Genomic DNA, 21,128 nt, shown 5'->3' on the forward strand with positions numbered 1-21,128 from the left:
GGCCCCTGTCCTCCCGTGAAAACAGGAGGGAGGACATTTCTGTCATTGTGTTCCTAGTTATCTACCCCATTGTACCTTTTCTCTTAACATCATCCTAAACACATTTTTACTTTTCAACATATTTATAATCATTATTTATACTACTCTGTTAAAGCATATTAATGTTGAGATGTTTGTGTTGTATTTTGAATTTGATTTCTGAGTTTGTGTGGGTGTGTCTTGTAGTGTGTGTGTGATGGGGGGTAGGCTTGGAATGTATGCTGCAAGAGGTGATATTGGTTAAAGTGAGGTTCAGGAGGAAGGTGAGAACCCGTGTGGGGATGTGGGGAGCGCGTGAGTAGAGGAGACCCTTGGTGGAGGAAGCCTGTGGCTCAGACACGTGGGGCTGCAGGCCCCGGAGGCAGGTCACTTTATAACCACAGATTTTTCTGCTAAATTGAATTCAGTTGACTGGCTAAATTGTTTTTTACGATACCCTATCATTTGGAATATATTTGTAAATCAGCTTGCATTCTTACAATCCCTATGTTTAGAACAGTAGACGAGGGGTTGCCAGCCGAGTCTAGGATATTGAGGGGAGTGTGAGGCTGGGATCCGGGAGGGGGCACAAACCCCAGAATCCTAATAGTTGATTAGATTGTTATGTAGATGACTTGCTTTTGCTTTTCTACATGTTCTTTTGAGTGGGTTGCAGAATTGTTAGACTGTTTGGCAAACACAAGGTATCCCTTGAGTATGAGCAAGTTTTCTTATTGTTCTATAAACATATGTAGACCTCATTGTGCTCATCTTTGTGTTTATGTGAGAAGGCACACAAGTCATTCGTGCACCCATGCAAGTGTGCATGCACGCACACACACACACACACACACACCCCTGGCACAGCTGGCAAAAAGCCTAGCATTAAATTCAGGAGAGTTCAAGTCTGGGGCCTCATGAGTGAATTTGGCTTTTCTCTCTGGTTTAATTTCTCTACCTCTAAAAATATGGATAATGGTATCTGATTGACAGGGTTGTCACAGGATTGATGATGAACTGATGGTCAGCAAAATAGGCACTCAATTACTGCTAGGCGCATCTTCTAGAATTGCTTCAATGTAAAACTTGTGGTCTTTTATTTCATTTTGATATTACGCAGGGAACTTTACAGAGCCTCCTTCAAAGACTATAGACTCATACATCAACTTTAGGGTCTCCTAAAGCAGTGGTCTCAGCTGGTTAACACACAAATGGCTGGGTCCCCACCCTCAGAGTTTCTTGTTGGCCTGGGGCAGGGCCTGATAAAATGCATTTTTTAAAAGATTTTATTTATTTATTAATGAGAGACAGAGAGAGAGAAAGAGAGAGAGAGAGAGGCAGAGACACAGGCAGAGGAAGAAGCAGGCTCCATGCACGGAGCCTGACGTGTTAAGGGAACCAACCCCTTCAGTGATGGGGTTGATCCCAGGTCTCCAGGATCAGGCCCTGGGCTGAAGGCGGCACTAAACCGCTGAGTGCCCGGGCTGCCCTAAAATGCATTTCTAAGAAGGTTCTAGGTGATGCTGGTACTACTGGTTGGGGGACTACCATATTTTGAGAACCACTCTTTTAAAAAAAATTATTTATTTATTCATGAGAGACCGAGAGAGAGAGAGAGAGAGGCAGAGACATAGACAGAGGGAGAAGCTGGCTCCCCGTGAAAAGCCTGATGCAGACTCAATCCCAGGACCTTGGGATCATGACCTGAGCCGAAGGCAGACGCTCAACCACTGAGCCACCCAGATGCTCTGAGAACCACTCTTTTAAAGCTACTGTACAAAAAAAAAAAAAAAAAAAAAAGCTACTGTACATATCTGTGTGTCTTCTTCTTTTTTTTTTTTTTTTTTTTTAATTTATTTATGATAGTCACAGAGAGAGAGAGGCAGAGACATAGGCAGAGGGAGAAGCAGGCTCCATGCACCGGGAGCCTGATGTGGGATTCGATCCCGGGTCTCCAGGATCGCGCCCTGGGCCAAAGGCAGGCGCCAAACCGCTGCGCCACCCAGGGATCCCTGTGTGTCTTCTTCAATAGCCTTTTAAAACTAATTTTTAAAGGTGGAAAGGAAATGTGTTTTAAAATAATACTATTTGTGACAATAAAAATCCATGTTATTTCTGCATGAGGTGTCTACAGACAGACTAGCTCTTCTCCTCCTTGGGGTGAACTGAAGATGGCATCTCTCAGGAAAAGTCCTGAACCCCAGAGAGAGAGTAATTTAGGTCACATTCTCAGCCACTTGAGGACAGGACACTTGCATTTCTACCTGCTGCGTCAGCATCGTTGTTCACACAGTGGGGATACCCTTTCTTGTACTTGAAGCGCATGTTGCATTTTTCCAAAAATCCTGAGTTAGACGGTGAGCTGCTGCCAGTCGGGCAGTTCATACTTCTCCTTCCATCCCTCCACCCTCACCCATGCGTGGCTGGCTGTATTTGCTGAAGAATGAGTGAATCGCTGAGAGGATAGTTGCTTGGAAAATGTCCATACCATGAATGTTCAGGTCGAGTACCAAATAGGCTCTGTTGTCAGAACTACCTGGATCTGGCTCTCTGGAATATTCACATTGTAAGTGAAGTCTCACTGGCTTTTATGATCCTGCAATCGGTAGAAATTAGAACTGGAGAAGACCCAACAGGTCATCCAGACCATTCTCCTGCTGGAAGAGGATTATTCCCTGCAGTGTGCTCAGTAGCATTAGGAAGAATTACTTTTCATATGATTATTATTTTTTTTCATGCTGTCTTCAACTAAGTGTTTCTTGAATTGAATCACTTTGTATTCAAGTAATAAAATGCACAACAGGCAGTACATTTCTGGGTGATTATCTCACTCCTCAGGTGGTGTAATAAGGCATGAGGCCAAAGCCCTGGCATGCCTTATTGTTATTAGGAAGGGAATTTATGGATAAAATAAAGCAAGTGGTTATTTGCATCAGCAATAACCACAACCAGGAATGCAGTTCCAGCAGGTCCTCCCTACGTGCTTGCAGAGTGGGTTGAGGCAGGGGACGAGCGCTCCTAACCAGCCAGGCAGCTTGGGGAGCCAGAGATGTGCCACCTTGTGCAAGGAGCATGTTATGAGTTCTGTAAAAAGCACCAGGAAGGCCTTGGTCACGGTGACCGTCTGAACTTGATGCCTGGGACGAGCTCTCCTCCCAGACCCGGCTCTGCTCAGCAGCTGCGCAATCCTGGGCACCTTGCTGGCCTGTTCCGAGTGTCAGCCTCCTCCCCGGAGAAATGGGAAGCGCAGTAAGTGGTTGGACATGAGGAGGCTTCAGTGATGGGGTTTCATAAATCTTAAGCACGTTTCCTGGCTCATAGTCGCCGGTAGATGCTCATTGAATTAGTCATTTTTTTCCTTCTTCAAATTCTTCATGAGATTGATTGAGTTTCTGGTCTCTTCACTTCTTCGGTCCCTTCCAATTATTTCAGTTATACTGAGAATTGCCATCATTCTCAGGGCTCATTTCTGAGCAGGATGTGCACAATGGCATCCCTTCTCCAGCACACACTCGCCCCTTCCTGTATCACACCCACGTTCCCACGTTTCAAAACCTTGCCTCCGGGTGGATCCAGCACTCTGCACCCGCCCCCCCCCCCCCCCGGGCCTGGCTCTCGAGCTGATGCCCATGGACCTCAGATGTGCTCTTACAGCTCCCTGCTCGCCGTTCTACTTCTCCCACCTTCCCCTGGCCGTCTCTTCTAGACGACTTTTTGTGTCATTTCTCAATCCTGGACGCCTCTTCTGTTCTTGCTTGCCACTGGTGGCCAGATTCCTATTTCCCGGAGGAAACAGGCCCAAGCCCCAGGGAACCCTCCCACCCAGTCGTCGCCACATCTGTGTCCACCGCCTTCTCCATCAGGAGCCATGAACCGATGGTGCTCCTAAAAAGGGCTCGTCCATGAGCTGGGATCCTGTCTCACTGGTGAAGCCGGGGGACCGGGCAACCTCTCCTTTCCATCCCGCCCGTACTGTGCCTCCTGCTGGATTGCTACCTGGAGTATTCACACGTGCTCCCCATTGTCCTGGAGCCCTATCCCGCCCCAGTTATCACAGTCCTCTGAGTTTACATGCGAAATTGCCCTGTTCCACCAGTGTGGCGCCTCTTCCGGTTCCCAGGACCACCTGCATGGCTTAATCCAAAGCTATTCTTGGTCCTTACCTTCTGTGCTGATCACTGTAGCGTTGGACACACACCATCTCTCCATTTTGAAACATGTTCCTCACTTGGTTTCCAGGACACTCCAGTCTCCTCCTCATTTGCTCCTTTCTCACTGGCTGCTCTTTGTCATCTTTTGCTAGTTCCTCTCCATCTCCCAGAACTCTGAGTGTTGGAGCACCCCAGAGCTCAGCTCTGGCACATGTTCTCTCTTCACACCTTCTTGCGCCTTACATGTCCATTGTGTGCTGACAGTCCCCACACTTGTGTCTTCAGCCCTGGTCTCTTCCCAGAACTCAGGCTCGTATAGCCCTGGTCTCTTCCCAGAACTCAGGCTCGTATATCCAGCTGCCTATTCAGTATCTCCCCTGGGAGATCTAACAGGCATCTCTGACTTAACATGCGCAGAGTGGAACTCCTGATCTTCCCCTCCAAACCTATCCTGCCAGGGTCTCTCCCCTCTCAGTTAATGACTACCACTTCTCCCGCAAGCCAGATCAAACCTGTAAGAGAATACAATTGACCCTGCCTTCAGAACATACTTAGAATCTCACATTTCCCAACACTTGCACCGAAACCACCTCTATCCAAGCCACCATCTTCTCTTGCATGCATTATTTCAGTGGACTTATAGTTGGTGCCTCTGTTTCCTCCTCTGCCCCTCTAAATCCATTCTTGATGTATGGCCAGAGGGATCCTTTAAATGCAAAGGCCAGATCATAACCCTGTACTTAATTGGCCCTCTTCTCTGTATATGGCTTCACATATAACTCTCGGAGTGAGCCCGTCACCAGAGCCTACCCGGCTTTCCTCTGTCTGGCCTCCTTTTGCCTCTTTGTCCTCTTAATGCATCCTTCCCTTTCTGGCCTCTGTCCTACCTGTGCTCAGTGTCATCTGTTCTCCTCTGCTCTGTGTATCTTCATAGTACTTTTTAACTTGTATCATTTCCTTAATTATTGTTTGTCTTCCAGTCCTAGGATAAAAGGCCCATGAGGTCCATGATTTTGCCAGTTTTGTTCATTGACCCCTAAACCTCTAGAAGGAAGCTCAATAAATGTATTTTGACTGTATGGACACATACTAAGCCATGTTCTTCTGGAAATTTACCCATGCTATGATTCTAGGTTTCAGATAAATTTATCTACTTGATGAAAGATGCATGTGGGACTCTGCTGTCAGATGCGCATGGCTTCAGCCCTGGTATGGCCCCTGCTCACAGGGACCTGTGCATATGAGACAAATCTAGACCCATACCATGCCAGGGTGTCAGGGACTGCCCAAAGAGAGGTAGACCAGAGCACCATCCAGTGTGTATTTCTTACACATTAAAAAAAAATTCTGATTCATTTCTTTAACTCTGTAAACTTGAGATTCTTAAAGTCTAGCACTTTAGTGCCATTGTCAACTGATTCTTTATACTGAAATAGTGCCACACACATCCATCTATTTTTGAATATTAAATAATTATGCACTTGCATTTAAATGTGAAGTCCAGTAGGGAAAACCTCCTTTTCTTCTTTTTCTTTTTCCTTTTCCTTTTCTTTTTCTTTCCTGAGAAGGTTTGCGAAGTTGGGAACCTCAGACGAGTGAGGCTGTAAAGCTTTCCTTGTGGCACTAGAGCTGGGTGCCTTTTATTTCCTTTCTTACTTAATTGCTCAGCTAGAACCTTCAGTACAATGTTGAATAGATGGTGAGAGAATATATCCTTGCCTTTTTTCCGATTTTAGGGGGAAGGCTTTCAGCCTTTGTTCTTTTACCATTCTGTATGATATTTGCTATTGGTTTTTCATTGATGCCCTCTGTTGGGTCACGGAAGTTCCATTTTATTCCTAGCTTATTGAGTGTGTTTATCATGAAAGGGTATAAGGTTTTGTGAAATGCTTTCTCTGCATCTATTGAGGTGGTCATGTTTTTTCTTGATTGTATTAATGTGGTGTATTATAGTGATTGATTTCTATATGTTTAACCACCCCTGAGTTCCTGGGATAATCTCACCTGGTCATGACATCTCATTTTTTTATATGTTGTTGGATTCCATTTGGAATCAATTTTTTAAAAGATTTTATTTATTTATTCATGAGAGACACACAGAAGAGAGAGAGAGAGAGAGAGAGGCAGAGACACAGGCAGAGGGAGAAGCAGGCTCCACGCAGGGAGCCCAACGTGGGACTCAATCCCTGGTCTCCAGGATCACACCCTGGGCTGAAGGCGGCGCTAAACCGCCTGAGCCACCCAGGTTGCCCTATTTGCAAGCAATTTGTCAGAGATTTTTTTCCCCCTATCTTTAGCTTTCTTTTCTTCTGATGTCTTTATCTGGATATGGTAATACTAGCCTCATAGAATGTGTGGGTAAGTGTTCCCTCTTACTCTGTTTTTTGAAGGATTGATTGATTTTAATTATGCTTTGTTAAACTTTTTAAAAAGATCGTTATTTAAAAGAGAGAGAGAGGCAGAGACACAGGCAGAGGAAGAAGCAGGCTCCAGGCAGGGAGTCTGACGTGGGACTTGATCTAAACCGCTGAGCCACCCAGGCTGCCCTTTTTTAAATGTTTGGTAGAACTTACCAGGAAACGCATCTGGTTCTGGCCTTTCTTCGTAGGAAGCTTTTGACTTCTAATTTAATCTCTTTACTTGGTATAGGTCTACAGATTTTCTGTTTCTTCTTTAGTCAGTTTAAGTAGCTTGTGTCTTTAAGAATTTTTCTATTTTGTGTAGATTAGCTAATATGTGGGCATACAATTGTTTTCAGTATTCCCTTAACCTTTTTGTTTTTGTGAGATCTGTAGTAATATTCTTTCTTTCATTCCTGATTTTTGTATATGCAATATTTCTCATTTTTTCTTGGAGAATCTAGGTAAGACTGTCAGCTTTGCTGATCTTTTCAAAGAACTACCTCTTCATTTTGTTGGCTTTGTCTTTTCAATGTCATTCATTTCTGCTCTGATCTTTATTATTTCCTTTATTCTGTTTAGTTTGGCTTAGTTACTCTTATTTTTCTAGCTTCTTAAGAAAGAAGATTGTTATAAATTTGAGGTTTTCTTCTTTTTAAAAATGCTATAGGCATTTATAGCTATAAATTCCCCTCTAAGCATTACATCCCATAATGTTTGGCATGTGTACCTTCATTTTCATCCATCCAAAAATATTTGCTAATTTCACTTATGAGTTTTTTTTTTTACCCTCTTTGATCCTCTGGGGTTAGTTAAGAGTGTATTAATTTCAATATATTTGTGAATTACTCAATTTCTTTCCATGATGGATTTCAATTTCATTCCAGTGTGGTTAGAGAACACACTTTGATTATTTCAAGGTCTTAAAATTTATCAGGATATGTTTTATGTCTTAACATATGATTTATCCTGAATAATGTTCCATGTACACTTGAGAAGAATGTATATCCTGCCATTGTTGGGTGGAGTGTTCTTTAAATTCCTGTCAGGTCTGATTGGTTTATGGTGTTCTGGCCCTCCATTCCCTTGTTGATCTATATAGTTATTCTGTCCACCATTAAAAGTGGGCATTGAAGTCTTCAGCTGTTACTGTGCAAGTATGTGTTTCTCCTTTTGGTTTTATCCGTTTTTGCCTCATGTATATTGGGGCTCTGTTCTTAGGTACATATGTGTTTATGTTACCTTCATTTATTCTTTCTCTAATGTTTTTTTTCTTTATGTAAATTTGCATTTCTGACCTGTATCATTTTTCCTTCTTTCTGAAGACTGTAACTTAAAAAAATATATATTTTATTTATTTACTTGAGAGACAGAGACCGAGAGAGAATGAGTAGGGAGAGCAGTAGAGGGAGAGGGAGATGCTCAGCAGGAAGGGCTTGATCCCAGGACCCTGAAGAAAACAGACGTTTAACTGACTGGCCTCCCAGATGCCCCAACTCTCTCTCTCTCTTTTTTTTTTTTTTTAAAGCAGGCTTGCTGGTGACACATTTCCTTAGTTTTTGTTTGTATAAGAAAGGTATTTAGTTGCCTTTAACTTTTGAAGGAAAGTTTTGCTGGATACAGAATTCTAGGTTGGTGGGTTTTTCTTCTTTCTGTATTTCAAATGTAGAAAATATGCTTTATTTGTTCATTATATAAAGAAATTTATATAATACAAAATATATTTTATATATTTATGTTTATGTATATATACAAATATATAAATTTATATACGTAAATTCATATAAATATAAAATTTATACTTTAAATATTTCACCCCACTCTTTTCTTGCTTGCATGGTTCCTAAAGGTAAGTATGTATGAGTCTTTCTTTCCTTCCTTCTTTTCTCCTTTTTTTCTTGCATGTCATAAATTTTTTGTTGAAAACTAGACACTTTCAATAACATGGCAATTTTTGAAATCATATTCTTTCCACTTTTCATGTTTTGGATTTTGTTTTCTGACTCTTCTAAACCAACTTTGTGAAGTCTGTAGGTTTGGTCGTGGATGGCCACTGAAGTGTGTGATGGATTAGCTGAGTGGTCAGCTTATGACCAGAGAGATATATCCTTAAATGCCTGTAAACAACAGTCTTCCAGTCTTCGCCAAGGGGCCCTTCAAGTGTGTTGGAGATTCCTTTAGTCCTTTGCCAGGCAGTTCACACCCCTTCCTTAGGCTTCACTTCCTGTTTGTGCAGAGCCTCACGGTCAACGATAGGTGAGAGCATAAGGCCTTGCTCAGTTCTTTCCCGAGCAAGAGCAAGCACACAGTCCTGGGCAGCCCTGGGCGTGCTTACAACTCTGCATGTGTGAGTGGCTTTCTAGGTCCAGGGACATGTGAGAGCTTCTCAAAGCCCATGTGGGTGTTTCATTCCCCAACTTGTCCTTGAAGGTTTCTGGTTAGTCTATTATTTATTTGCTCCATCTGTTTACCTCCTCAGGCAGCCCAGAAGTTGAGACAATAGTCGTGTCTGATTTTTTTCAACAAATGCCTTTTATCATTTTCTGGGCTTGAAGGAGCTTCCAACTCTGTTCTGCTCTTTCCAGTGATGGGAAGACTGCTGGGTTGTCACTGAAATTACAGGCTGTTAGTTTCTAGGCTTCTGCTGATTTGGGGGCAGGGGCAGGTGAGGACAAGGGAAAGTTGAAATGTCACAGAACTTGGTGTTCATACTGAGATACCACCATATTTCATGAATAAGGTGTTCTTAGATTGCTCTAAACCTTTGGTTAATTTCCAGAGTTCTGAAAAAGTTGGTTCTGACCATTTTTGCCAGTTTTCTTATTATTTTCATGGAAGAGAGGATCTTCAGAGGTCCTTATTGCACCATTTTTGGTGCTGTTGTTTCCTGCTCTCCTCTGACAGTGATGGATAGGCAGTGAGGCAGTTTGAGAGACCATAGGGAATCCAACTTTCCACCTTAATTGCCCACCAAAGAAATGAGTCAGTGGTAGTCCAGAGACAGATGGATTTTCCTATTAGAGAATTTCTTTATTTTCCCATTTTTGAAAATTATTGGATCTGCTAGAAACGAGTCTAAAATCATGATTTTTGTATTCACTTTAAGAGGAGTTTTTGAAACGTTGGCAAGAAGGTCATGACTAGCATTTTTAGAGTCTCCAGCAATCCTTTCAGAAAAGGAACAGATCAGAGGTTGGCCACCTTTGTAATGTGTGCTTAAAGATAATGTAATCTGTTTTCTTTTACGTCACAGGGATTTAATGTGCAAAATGGCAATTATACCAGATTGGCAAACTTCGTATCCTCACACAGGAAAGCTCAAGAATTTAAGACCTCATTCTTCACCATGTAGAGTGTATTCAAGGAACAGTTTCCAAAATATGTTCAGACCTTCTTCTTCAAGTGAGTATTCATGAAGCAATAACACTAACAGTAGATATCATTTAAAAATGTTTAGTATGCACCAGACTCCACAAAAGCTTTGCATATCATTTAACCGCACGCAGTAGAGCTACAAAGTAGATTCTGTTACTGTCCTTGTGTTCTTTATGGGGAAACTGAGATGGGTTGATTAAACCACTTGCCCAAAAGTTACATAGTTTAAAAGAGGCAGGGTTAGGATATGAACCTAGACAGTGGGATTCCAGAATCTGTGGACTTAACTACTATACCTCCTCACTTAGTTTTTCTTAATTAGTAGACAATTTTTTGAGCAGTTTTAGGGTTACAGAGAAATGGAGCTGAAGTGCTGAGAGTTCCCATACACCCCTTCACTTCCCACCTCCGGTGTCCCCCATTATTAACACCTTGCGTTATTAGTGAGGTACCTTTGTTACCATGGATGAGCCATTATTGATCCATTGTTATTAACTAAAGCCTGTAGTGTACAGTAGAGCTCATTCTTTGTGTTGTATGTTCTCTGGGTTTTCATAAACATCTAAGGACATGTATCCAGCATTATGGTATCACACAATCGTTTCACTGCCCTAAAAATCCCCCATATTCCTTCTGCTCATCCCTTCCTGCCCCTAGTCTCAGTAGCCACTGGTCATCTTACTGTCTTCAGAGTTTTGCCTTTCCAGAATGTTCTAGAATTGGAGTGGTACAGTACGTAGCCTTTTCAGATGGGCTTCTTCCACTTAGAAGTGTGCACTTAGGGATCCTTCCTGTCTTTTCATGGTATGATAGTTCACTTTTTAATCTCTGAATAATATTCTCTTTTATGGATGTGCCCCAGTTAGCCTATCTCATCACTCCTGAAGGGCGTCTTGGTTGCTCTCACATCTTGGCCAATCGTGAATAAAACTGCAATAAACATTTTCCAAACCCCGATATGTGACAAGAACTGTCGTAGGTACTGAGGATAAACAGATGGGTCCAGTGGAGCCCCTGCCCAGGAGGCACTCATGGTCTAGAGAGGGGGATAAAGAATTTTCCTTGCGTGAGCCAGATGCTACCAGAACAGAAGCTTGTGCACAGCAAGCACAGTGGGTGCATACCCTGAGGCTCTAGGAGACCTCGAAGGGGATAGAGGCAAGGATACCCTGAAATCTGCCTTGTGAGGGGGCCAAGGGGAGGCATTCTAGTCAAGTCATACTGGACACTGTGCTTCCTCACTGGGCAAGACTTGAATCACATGGTCACAGGCATCATCTACCCAGGAGCCTGGAAATACAGACCTCAGGATGGATGAATGTCTCCCTAGATTACAGGGTTTCTGTTTCTAAGGGAAGAAGGGAGAATGGATTCAGCTAGCAGCTTCTAGCACCATTCAGCAGCTCCACGTGTACAGTACAGTGTACTTTGGACACATCTGAGTTCACCTGTCTGCTCCTACAGAGAAGTCTGGAGTGAAGTGAGATTGCTGGATCAAAGGGCTTCGCCACTGAGGCTCTTGATGAGCTCCACCACGCTGCCCTCTAGAAGTGTGTGCCTGGGCACATGCCCACAAATAAGACTTAGAAGGGTTTGTCCTGGAGTATCCTAACACAGATTATTATCTTTTACATCGTCTCCACTTGATGTGCAAAGACAATATTCTGTTGTGATTCCTCTTGCCTTTCTGTAACAGTCAAGGTAGTTTTGATTCTCCAGTTTGTCAGCTTTCTGAGTTTCTTTTCTGAGCTGCCTATTGATAACCCTTTGCCCATTTACCTGCAGTGGGTCTTTCTGGTGATTTGTAGGAGCTCTCCCTGTGCGGGAGGTGTTAACCCTTCATCTGCCTTACATGCCATCAGTGTCTCTTTTTCCCTTTTGTCATTTGCCTTCTATTTTTACTGATGGTAATTCTCAATACTGAATTATCTTTTCTTGTTTAAATTAAGTCTCCTAGAACCATTTGCCTCCCCAGAGGTGGTCACCATGAGGTATTTGGCTGGTCCCTCTCTCATGCGTGCACGTGTAGATGGAGGTGACATACTTGTGTAACTTGTATATTAAATTGGCACTGCTCACAGAGTAAACCACAGATGAGATAACCTGTTTCCTTTTAAAATGTTTTTTGTTTTATGTTCAGATTTGAAAAATTTCTATTGACCTGTCTGTCTATTCACTAGGCTATTCTTTATCACATATAGTCTGCTGTTAAGCAGATCAAATGAGTTTTTCACTTCTGATATTGTATTTTTAATTTCAGGCTTTGACGTGTGCTCTAAAAAACAAAACAAAACAAAACAAAACAGTTTCCTTTTCTGTGCTGAAATCCCCTGTACATGCAACGCGTTGTCAAGTTTTCCTGTAATCTCTTGAACGTGTTTACCATTCTTCCCTTAAATACCTGATCCTTCCTCCATCTGTTCTCTCTCTGGATCCTCTGTTTTTGCTCTTGATTAGGTCACCTTTCCTCATTTCATTTGTCTTGCACTTTTAAAAAGATCTAATAGCAGACATTTGTATGAAGCGCAGTGGAAACAAGTGACTAGCACAGCCAGGAAAGAGGATGCCTCTTCTCTTAGGCTTCACATGAGCTTGGCTGGCGTGGTTTCATCTCCAGACCGAGCTGTGTCTGGACTCGGTCGCAATTGCCACTGGTTTCAAATACTGCCTTTCAGCACTCTAGAGACAGCCCTGGTGAGACTCTAGGCTTTTCTGCTTCCTTCTGGGTTGGCCCATCGGGGAGAGTGCTCTGCATTACAGTCACCCTGCTGGTTTTAGAGGGTCTCTGGAGGGGGGGGGGCCTCTCTGTGTCCCCCCGCCCAGCTCCTACTTTTTGGCACCTCAGAAAGCCTCTCTCTGCTTTGCCATCCTACTACCCCCAGGTTTCAGTGGGCCGTTGAGGTCAGTTCCACGAAGGGCAGGGTGCCTCAGAAGGCCTCGCCTCCATACTACTGCCCTGTCCTCAGCCTTTGGGGAGCACCTGCCTTACACTTCCAGAAAAGCCCACCCTCCTGGGGCCACATTGCACAGCTCTGCACCTCGCCCGCAGTTCTGGTTTACCACTTCTACCCCCACAGGAAGACCCAAGAGGCTGGGCTCGGATTCGCTCTGTGGATTGAAGCCCCCCGGCCTTTGAACCCATCACACCTGTCCACGTGTGGCCACTAAATAGCTGGTTCTCTTTTCTGCACCCTAGTCTAGAATGAATTTGCTTTACTCCGTCGGACTCTGTAAGGATAAAAGTGTTCTGGGTTGTTCCTCTTGGAGGAGTGGCTTGCCCTTTCTGGGATCTCTAGGTTCTTTACCTTCCTCAGTTCTCCGGTGGGTTTAAAAACTATATACTTCAGCTTATCCCACTTGTTCTCGTTGTGAGGGTGAGAGTGACAGTCTGTTGTGACTGTAGATTCTAATCGGATGTAAAAGATTTTGTCAAATTGCCCTCCAGAAAGATTATATCAATTTGTCCTCCCACCAGCAGGTTATGCAAGTGTGGTTACTGCTTTCATTTTAAATCTGGGAAAGTGCCTTAGGCACGTGAAAGAAAAAGTTTCACTTCAAATGCCAAGGAGTTTCAAACCAATATTTATGATACATTTAAATTAGAATTATTGATTTGCAAAGATGCGGCTTCTTGGAAAGCAACTAATAATATATACGAAAAGTCTGAAAAAAGATTTCAAGGTGAACAAAAGTTAACAGGAGAGGCTCCCTCTACAACACTGGAGGCAGCAGGAGGAGTTCTGGGCTGGGTGCGCAGAGGGAAAAATCGTGTTCCCCAGCCCATGTGGCATCAGGCAGCTCCTCCCTGCGAGTCAGCTGCTTCTGAGAGCCCAGCAGCAGTCAGAAATGGAGAGGGGAGCATGACAGGATCCCTGGGAGTCTTGTGGGAGATGTAAGTCTCTTTTCCCTCCAAGCTGTGTGCCCAGCTCTCTCCCCCGAGTCTGTCCCCTCCTAGGCGAGCTGCTGGCTCCACGTCCCTACATACCATGAATAACGGAAATGATAGCCCCATCCAGACTTCCCTCCTGAGCTTCAGCTTAGGTCTCCAGTTGCTTGGGCTTCATCTGCTGGGCGTCTCAGACGTGAGCCGGCCAACCAGATCTCTTGGTTCCTGGTGTTCTCCTTCTCAGGAAAGGGCACCATCATCTATGTGGTTCCTCTAGCCCGGCCTCAGTTATTGTTGGTTTCTTCCTGCCCTGCCCTGCTGAGCCAGTCCATCAGCAAAACCTCATCTGCTCTGTCTCTAGGCTACCTCTAGTCTGCTTCCTCCCCTTTCCCGCCCCCACATCTAGGGCTGCTACGTGGTTCAGGCCACAGTCACCTCTTCTTGGACCCTTGGAATTGCCTCATCTCTGGGCTTCCGCCCTCATTTCTTGCCCCTCTAGAATCTACTCTTTACATAGCAGGTAGAGTGATTTGTGAACACAAGCATATATTAGAGGAGATCAGTGCCTTGCTTGAACTCTCCTGAGCCTTCCCACTGCATGTGGAGACCGCCCCAGTCCTTGCGCTGACACTAAAGCATCACCCCACCCCACTCTTAGCAATTTCTGCCCTCTGTCTCACATGACAAACACATGCTCTGTCTACCTTTTGCTTTTCTGGACACATCAAGCTCATTCCTGCTCAGGGACCCTTTACTGGTGCTGTGTCCCCTCCAACTGCTTCTCTGGCTGCCGTACTTTATCATTCTGGTTCAGCTCATCAAACTCCTCAAGAGGACTTCACTGACTACTCCACCTAAAACAGCCTCTCTCCAACCCGTTCTTTCTTACTGTCTTTGTAATCTTTTCTACCATTACCTTATCTTTTATGTATTATCTGTTTTTTGTCTTTCTTCTCCCCTGCATATTATCAGCTTTACAAGAGCAGATCTTACCTGTCTTGTTCACTGTAGCCCTTAGTGCCTAGAGCAGTGCCGAAATATCACGGGTATTCAGTGAATATTTTTTGAATGAATGAATTCTCCTTCTTTAAAAGTCAGTGTTTCACAAGTCTCCCTTCTCTTCCAGCGTGGCATGCATCTCCCATGGCTTCCACGTGGCTGGTTCCCACACCTGCACGTCCAGTGGCATCCACTTCTGATCTCTAGATTTATGTGCTCACCTTTCTTTCTTTCCTTTTTTTTTTCTCTTTTTTTTTTTGGTGCTCACCTTTCAAATGGACATCTCCACTTAGAGATCCCAAACTGAATTCATTAGCTTTCCCACAAACTTTTTTTCTCCTGTTCCAGGTATTTATTGCTATGTACAAACTCTTCCACACATAGAGGCTTGGAATCATTTATTTTGCTCACAGATCTGCAATTTGAGCAGGTCCCAGGGACAGCTTGCCTCTATTCCAGGCAGTTCCGTGAGGGGAGGTGCAAAGGCAGTGGGTAATGACACCTGGGGCTGGAATCATCAGAAGTCTGGCTTCGTCTGTGGGCTGGAACCTCAGCGGGGGTGTTGGCCGAAACACCTACATGTGGCTTCTCTGTGTGACTTCTTGACTTCCTCACATCTCAGCAATTGGCATGAGCATCTTACAAGGATGAGGCACAAGCTGCGACGCCTTTTGTGACCTCTTCTTAGAAGTCATGTAGATCATTCTGCTCTAGTCACGGGCCCACCCAAATTCAAGGCGAAGGAATATACGCTCCACATCTCGATGGGAGGAGGGTTAGGATGGCATTGTAGGACAAGCATGTGTGGCGGGGATCTGGTTGTGGCCATCTTGGAAAATGCCTTTGCCACGTCCTATAGCATTTCCTTTCCCAACGAAGAGTGTCACCACCCACCTGGCCGCTTACACCACATATACAAGCCATATCTTCTTCCACTGCCTTACCCTGCCTGTCTAATCAGAAGATTCCATGGACTCTACTTGGTCTATTTCAACTTCTCTTTCATTCACCTCTACTTTTCCCTCCATGCTCATCATGTTGGTGTAGAACTCCATTAATACTTGTCTGAGCAGGCTGTAGTTAACAACATGTCTTCAGACTATCACTTTTGTCCCCTCTCTATCCCTCCTACATGTGATGTTGGGGCGAAAATTGGATGATGTTATCCTCTTGATGGAAGTCCCAGCTCGGTGTCCCATGACCAGAGCACAAAGCTGGATGGGAGCACCAGGGACTTGGCTCCTGGCGACTTTGTGGTTTATTTTTTTATTATTATTTTTTTTAATCTTTTTTTTTTATTTATTTATGATAGTCACAGAGAGAGAGAGAGGCAGAGACACAGGCAGAGGGAGAAGCAGGCTCCATGCAACGGGAGCCCGACGTGGGATTCGATCCCGGGTCTCCAGGATCACGCCCTGGGCCAAAGGCAGGCGCCAAACCGCTGCGCCACCCAGGGATCCCTGACTTTGTGGTTTAATCTCTAAAGCTGATGCCTCCTGTACTTGTCCTCTCCCCACTTTGTCTCCACTGGCTGTCCTCCATGGTACCCCCACTTCCAGCCCTTCTTGCTCTTCCTTCTAAGTATCACCTCTTCCTTCTAAGCAACTTTTCCTGAGACCTTCAGCCTGTCACCCCAAACTAGCCACTGTCTTTTCTCCAATGTGTTCCTGGTTATATATGCCCCTACCCAAAGAGGCAGTAGGCATCATGAGTGAAAGGCATCCCTAGCACCTGGCACAGGCCTCCTGTGTGCTTGGCGAGTGTCAGGGAAGATGAACATTGGTGACAGCTTGTGCCAGAAAGGTTCAATACCTGGATAAGAAATTCTCATTTGAATGGAAATAACCACAATCATCCTTCCTTAGGTCCTGTTTGTAAATGAATTTATAAAAGATGAAACAGCATTAAAGGCATTTAATATACATTCAGAATTTACTTTGTAAGACAGCTACTAAATAAGTTGTCACCATGCCTTTGCAATCTCATAAATAGATAGAAGAGATTTACCAAACCACTTGTATTTTTAGCCTCCTCTTTCTCTAGTAGGTTACAAAATACCAAAGTGGAATAATCACATTTCCATGCTTATGAAACTAGTCCATGCCTTGAGTTGATTTGCAGTTACTGTGTTTATTTCTATGGCTGTTTCATCTTAGAGGGGAAGGAGGCTGGGGTGTATTGTCTCTCCCCTGGTGACTTGGGGACCCTTGGGACCCACAGCACCACAGTCCCACTTGAGTGCTTTTCCTCCCAGGAAGTGCAGGCCTCCCGGAAGCTTATGTGGTGCCTTTTAACATTCTTTCATTACCTTTCAAAGGGGCTAGCCATTCTCATCTCTTGTCTTGGAGAGGGAAATAATCTAGATTAAGAATTACATGTTTTCCCCTCAAAAATTGGCCAGGGGATGAAAAGTTAATATATTTTAAAGATTTGTTTGAAGTGATATTGCTCTTAACTGAGTTTTATTCCAAAATCCATGTTTTTGCTTGTCATGACACATGTCCTATATAGGGGGGATGATCTTTCCTCTCTCTCTCTTTTTTTTTTCCTTTTACCATTACTATTTTCATTTTACATTGGCCACATTTCAGAGGTAAAAAATGACCATGGATTTGCCATTGCAAGTCATGCAGTGCTTAGATGCATAAAGCAATGAATACAGTAGGAGAAATAGTGTTTTGGAAGTTTGTTGGATTCTAGTCCACAGTGAAGTTGGTTTTTGGGATCTTGGCTTTAAGCGCATCTAATAAACAACTGTATCTCTTCTATAGCCACAGCTATTGCAAATCCGATACTGTCCTTCTTAGATGTTAAACGGCTTTTATTTCAAAAAATCACTGATAAAGGATATGCGTTGAAAAAGGCTTTTGAGCTGCTTGACACCAGTCACAACATGACGGTATCAAAGAATGAACTGAGAAGAATTATCACAACCTTCCTGATGCCTCTCACGAGAGAACAGTTTCAGGATGTACTGGCTCAGGTACAGTATGCATGGCGACTTAGAATAACCCAACTACGGGGGTGCGTGGGAGACTCGGTTGGTTAAGCATCTAACTCTTGATTTCAGCTTAGGTTGTGATCTCAGGGTTGTGAAATTGAGCCCCAACTTGGGCTCTGTGCTCAGCAGGGAGTACCCTTGAGATTCTCTCTCTCCTTCTGCCCCTCACCACCCCTGCCCGCCCCCCCCCAAACCCAGCTGTAGAAAAGTTGGAGTCAGTTACTGGAGCATGAAATCTATTCTGGGTTTCCACCCCCTACCACCCGATAGTTCTAAGTTAGCAGTTACAGTTTTGTTTATTTTTCACAATTCAGTGAAATTCTGGTGGATGGGATGATCAACATGTGTGTGGGTCATATTTTGTGTGAAGTACTGGTACTGCCATTTTCTTTAGTGTTTTTTTTTTAAGCTTCCGTATAGAAGTATTATATTTTGGAACTTAGTATTTTGGCATTTGTTCTTGTATCAAATGGTTATTGAGCACCTACTGTATTCTAGACCCAAGGGAGACAGCAGGCAGACACGGGCCTGACCTCCAGGGGGGTCTCAGCCCAGTGAGATGTGTTTGGTACGTGTAGGAGGGAAAGCTAGAGGAGGGAGAGCTATCTAAAATTGGGGTGGTGGTCCAGGCAGCATTTAGGGAGGAAGGGGTGTATTTAGGCAGATTTTGACCAAGGAGTAGGATTAACCAGATGAAAGAAAAATGGAAGGGGGTTATAGGTAGAGGGAGTAACAGCTCAAGTGAAAGCTTAGATGTCTGGATCAGCATGGCATGTTTATTCAGGGAACAGGGTAGTATTATTTATACCCGAAGCGAGGGGATATGTGTCAGGTTGTGGATAGAGGGGCCAGGCCTGAAGAGTACCATACACAGAGTTGGGACTCAGTCCTGGGAGCTGTAGGGCCCACGGAAGGGTTTGCAGCAGGGGTGATGCAAGTACTTGGGGAGGGATATGGAGGACAAGCCCTTGGTGGGTATCCTACCAGGGGGCTATCAATAGTAGACATTTAGTGGGGTCTGAGCCGTCAGGGCCTTTAACAATGGAATACACAGTACAGGAGGAATTAAACACTCAGAATAAATCCATAGGGATCAATATAGTAATACCAAAGTGGGAAAATCAGTAGTGTGCCTTCAACCCAGTAACCCACTAACTAATATACATGCACACACAGACACACACACACACACACAGAAATACACATGTGTTTACTCAATACTTCTTAATCAGAGCATTCCATAATATTTAAAAGTCTGTTTCCTTCTAGAATTTGTTGACTACGTCAACCCAACCCACTTTGCTTACTTCTACCACAGGGGAATTATGTGGCAGGAAAACAAACAGCCCAGGGAATTTCAGATATTCCTGAATTCCAGGCCACCTCAGGGACTGGCTCTCCTTCCTTTCACAGATTTAGGAAAAAAATATTTGTAGGTCTATTTGTTGTTTCTTCTTGAGCATACCATGGTGCCATTTCAAGGGTTTCTCTTCCTTTAATTTTCTTTTTTCACTGAATTTGAGGCTTGTAGCCATTATTTTTAAATATATATATTTTACTTCATCCTCCCTGAGACATTTCAGTATTGTCCCAAGGCTCATCCCAAGGCTCTTTTCATTTTTTCAGTCTTTTATTTCTATTTTTAAGATTGGATAATATCTATTGATCTGTCTTCAAAGTTCAGTGACCCCTTCTTCATGTCTCTGTTCTGCCATTAAGCTCATTCAGTGAATATTTAATATTAGATATAGTATTTTTCAGTTCTAGAATTTCCATTTGGTTCTTTTTTATAGTTTCTATTTATATTTTTTATAGTTCATGTTTATCTATTTCCTATTTTTTTCTTCAATTATGAGTGTGTTTCTTTTAACTCATTAAGCATAGTTAAAATAGCTGCTTTAAAGTCCTTGAATGATAATTCTAATATCTGGGTTGTCTCAGGGTTGGGTTGCATTGATTCTTTTTTTCTTTTTTTTACTCTTGACAGGCAAGAGTCACATTATTCTGGTTCTTCATATTAGAGTATATTTGGATTATATCTTAGACCAGTGCTGTCTAATGGAAATATAATGTTAGGAGCACCTGGCTGGCTCAGTGAGTGGAATGTGTGACTCTTGATCTTGGGGTTGTGAATTTGAGCCCCATGTTGGTTGTAGAGATTACTTAAAAATAAAATCATAAAAAAATATATAATGTGACGCTCATGTTTGATTTTAAGCTTTCCAGTAGCCACATGAAAAAAGTTAAAAAGAATTAATTTGAATAATATTTTTATTTAACTAATATGTCTAAAATATTATCTCATTTCAATGTGTTATCACTATTAAAAATTGACAATAAGTTATTTTGCATTCTTTTCTGTGTACTAAGTCTTTAAACCTGATGTATACTTTATACTTACAGCTGACTTCAGTTCACACACTAAATTTCCATTGGAAATACTTGATGTCTATTTAGATTTCATGAAACAGTAGATTCAGATACCTGGTCACTACAAACATACTTAAAGGTTTTCTAATCACTGAATTAATTTTAAAATTTAAATTAATTAACAATGACTAAAATAAATTCAGTTCATCAGTTGCCCTAGCCACGTTTCAAGTGCTTGACATTCACATGTGGCTGTGGCTGCACATTAGACAGTACAGGGAATAAACATTGTGAACACGGTGCTGTGGAGACTGGATCCTCTTACCTTCCTCTGAAGACTGTTGATGCTTCTGCTCTGGCAGGAATTAACCTGCAAACTCTGTCTCACCTGCAGTGAGCAGTTGCTTGCATCTCAGTTTGGCTCTTTTATCTTTAAGTGGGTCTCTTTTCTCTTTGAGTCTGACCTGCACACGCCAGCTTTGGGCATCAGCTGGAAACTTGGACAGAATTTATACACAGAAAGTGGGTCTCCTCTGTCTCTCCTGTTTGAGATTTCCCTCACATTTTTAGTGGTTGTGGTTGCTTTGGGTTCAGCATGCCAGTTCTTCAGGCCAGAGAGACAGTGTGGCTTGTTCTCAGGCTTAAAGCTATTATGAATAGGAAACTCCCTCAATACTCGTCCCTTTTTCTGTGTTTTGAATTTCTCCAAAGTCTTCCTGTTTCTGTTTACTCTCCAAGGTCTTTAGATAGTTATAAATTTTTTTGTGTTTGCCAGAATTTATGGTGGTTTTCTGTCTCATGGTAAGAGACTCTTCATCCACTTTGTTTTCTGTGGGAGGTTGGTCTGTTATGAGCCGTCTCTACCACAACTTCTGCTTCATCATTTTTATTTTCTTCTTATTTTTTTTAAGATTTTATTTATTTATGAT

At 43.2% G+C, this 21,128-nt stretch overlaps 1 protein-coding gene across 6 annotated transcripts in view; it reads left to right on the forward strand.

The window, feature by feature from the left end:
- The window catches only part of EFCAB6 (EF-hand calcium binding domain 6), a 234,115-nt gene that overhangs the window by 9,858 nt on the left and 203,129 nt on the right, over positions 1-21,128 (forward strand). For 5 of the 6 annotated variants that reach the window (XM_072843616.1, XM_072843612.1, XM_072843615.1 and 2 more), the window contains 2 exons: positions 9,822-9,970; positions 17,600-17,811. In XM_072843616.1, the coding sequence (XP_072699717.1) occupies positions 9,822-9,970; positions 17,600-17,811 (361 nt within the window). Of the gene's footprint in view, positions 1-9,821; positions 9,971-17,599; positions 17,812-21,128 lie in introns of those variants that run through there. The other variant, XM_072843617.1, reaches the window with a different exon arrangement.

Source organism: Canis lupus, chromosome 11 (genome assembly GCF_048164855.1).
Source record: "Canis lupus baileyi chromosome 11, mCanLup2.hap1, whole genome shotgun sequence".
Taxonomy (NCBI): Eukaryota; Metazoa; Chordata; class Mammalia; order Carnivora; family Canidae; genus Canis; species Canis lupus.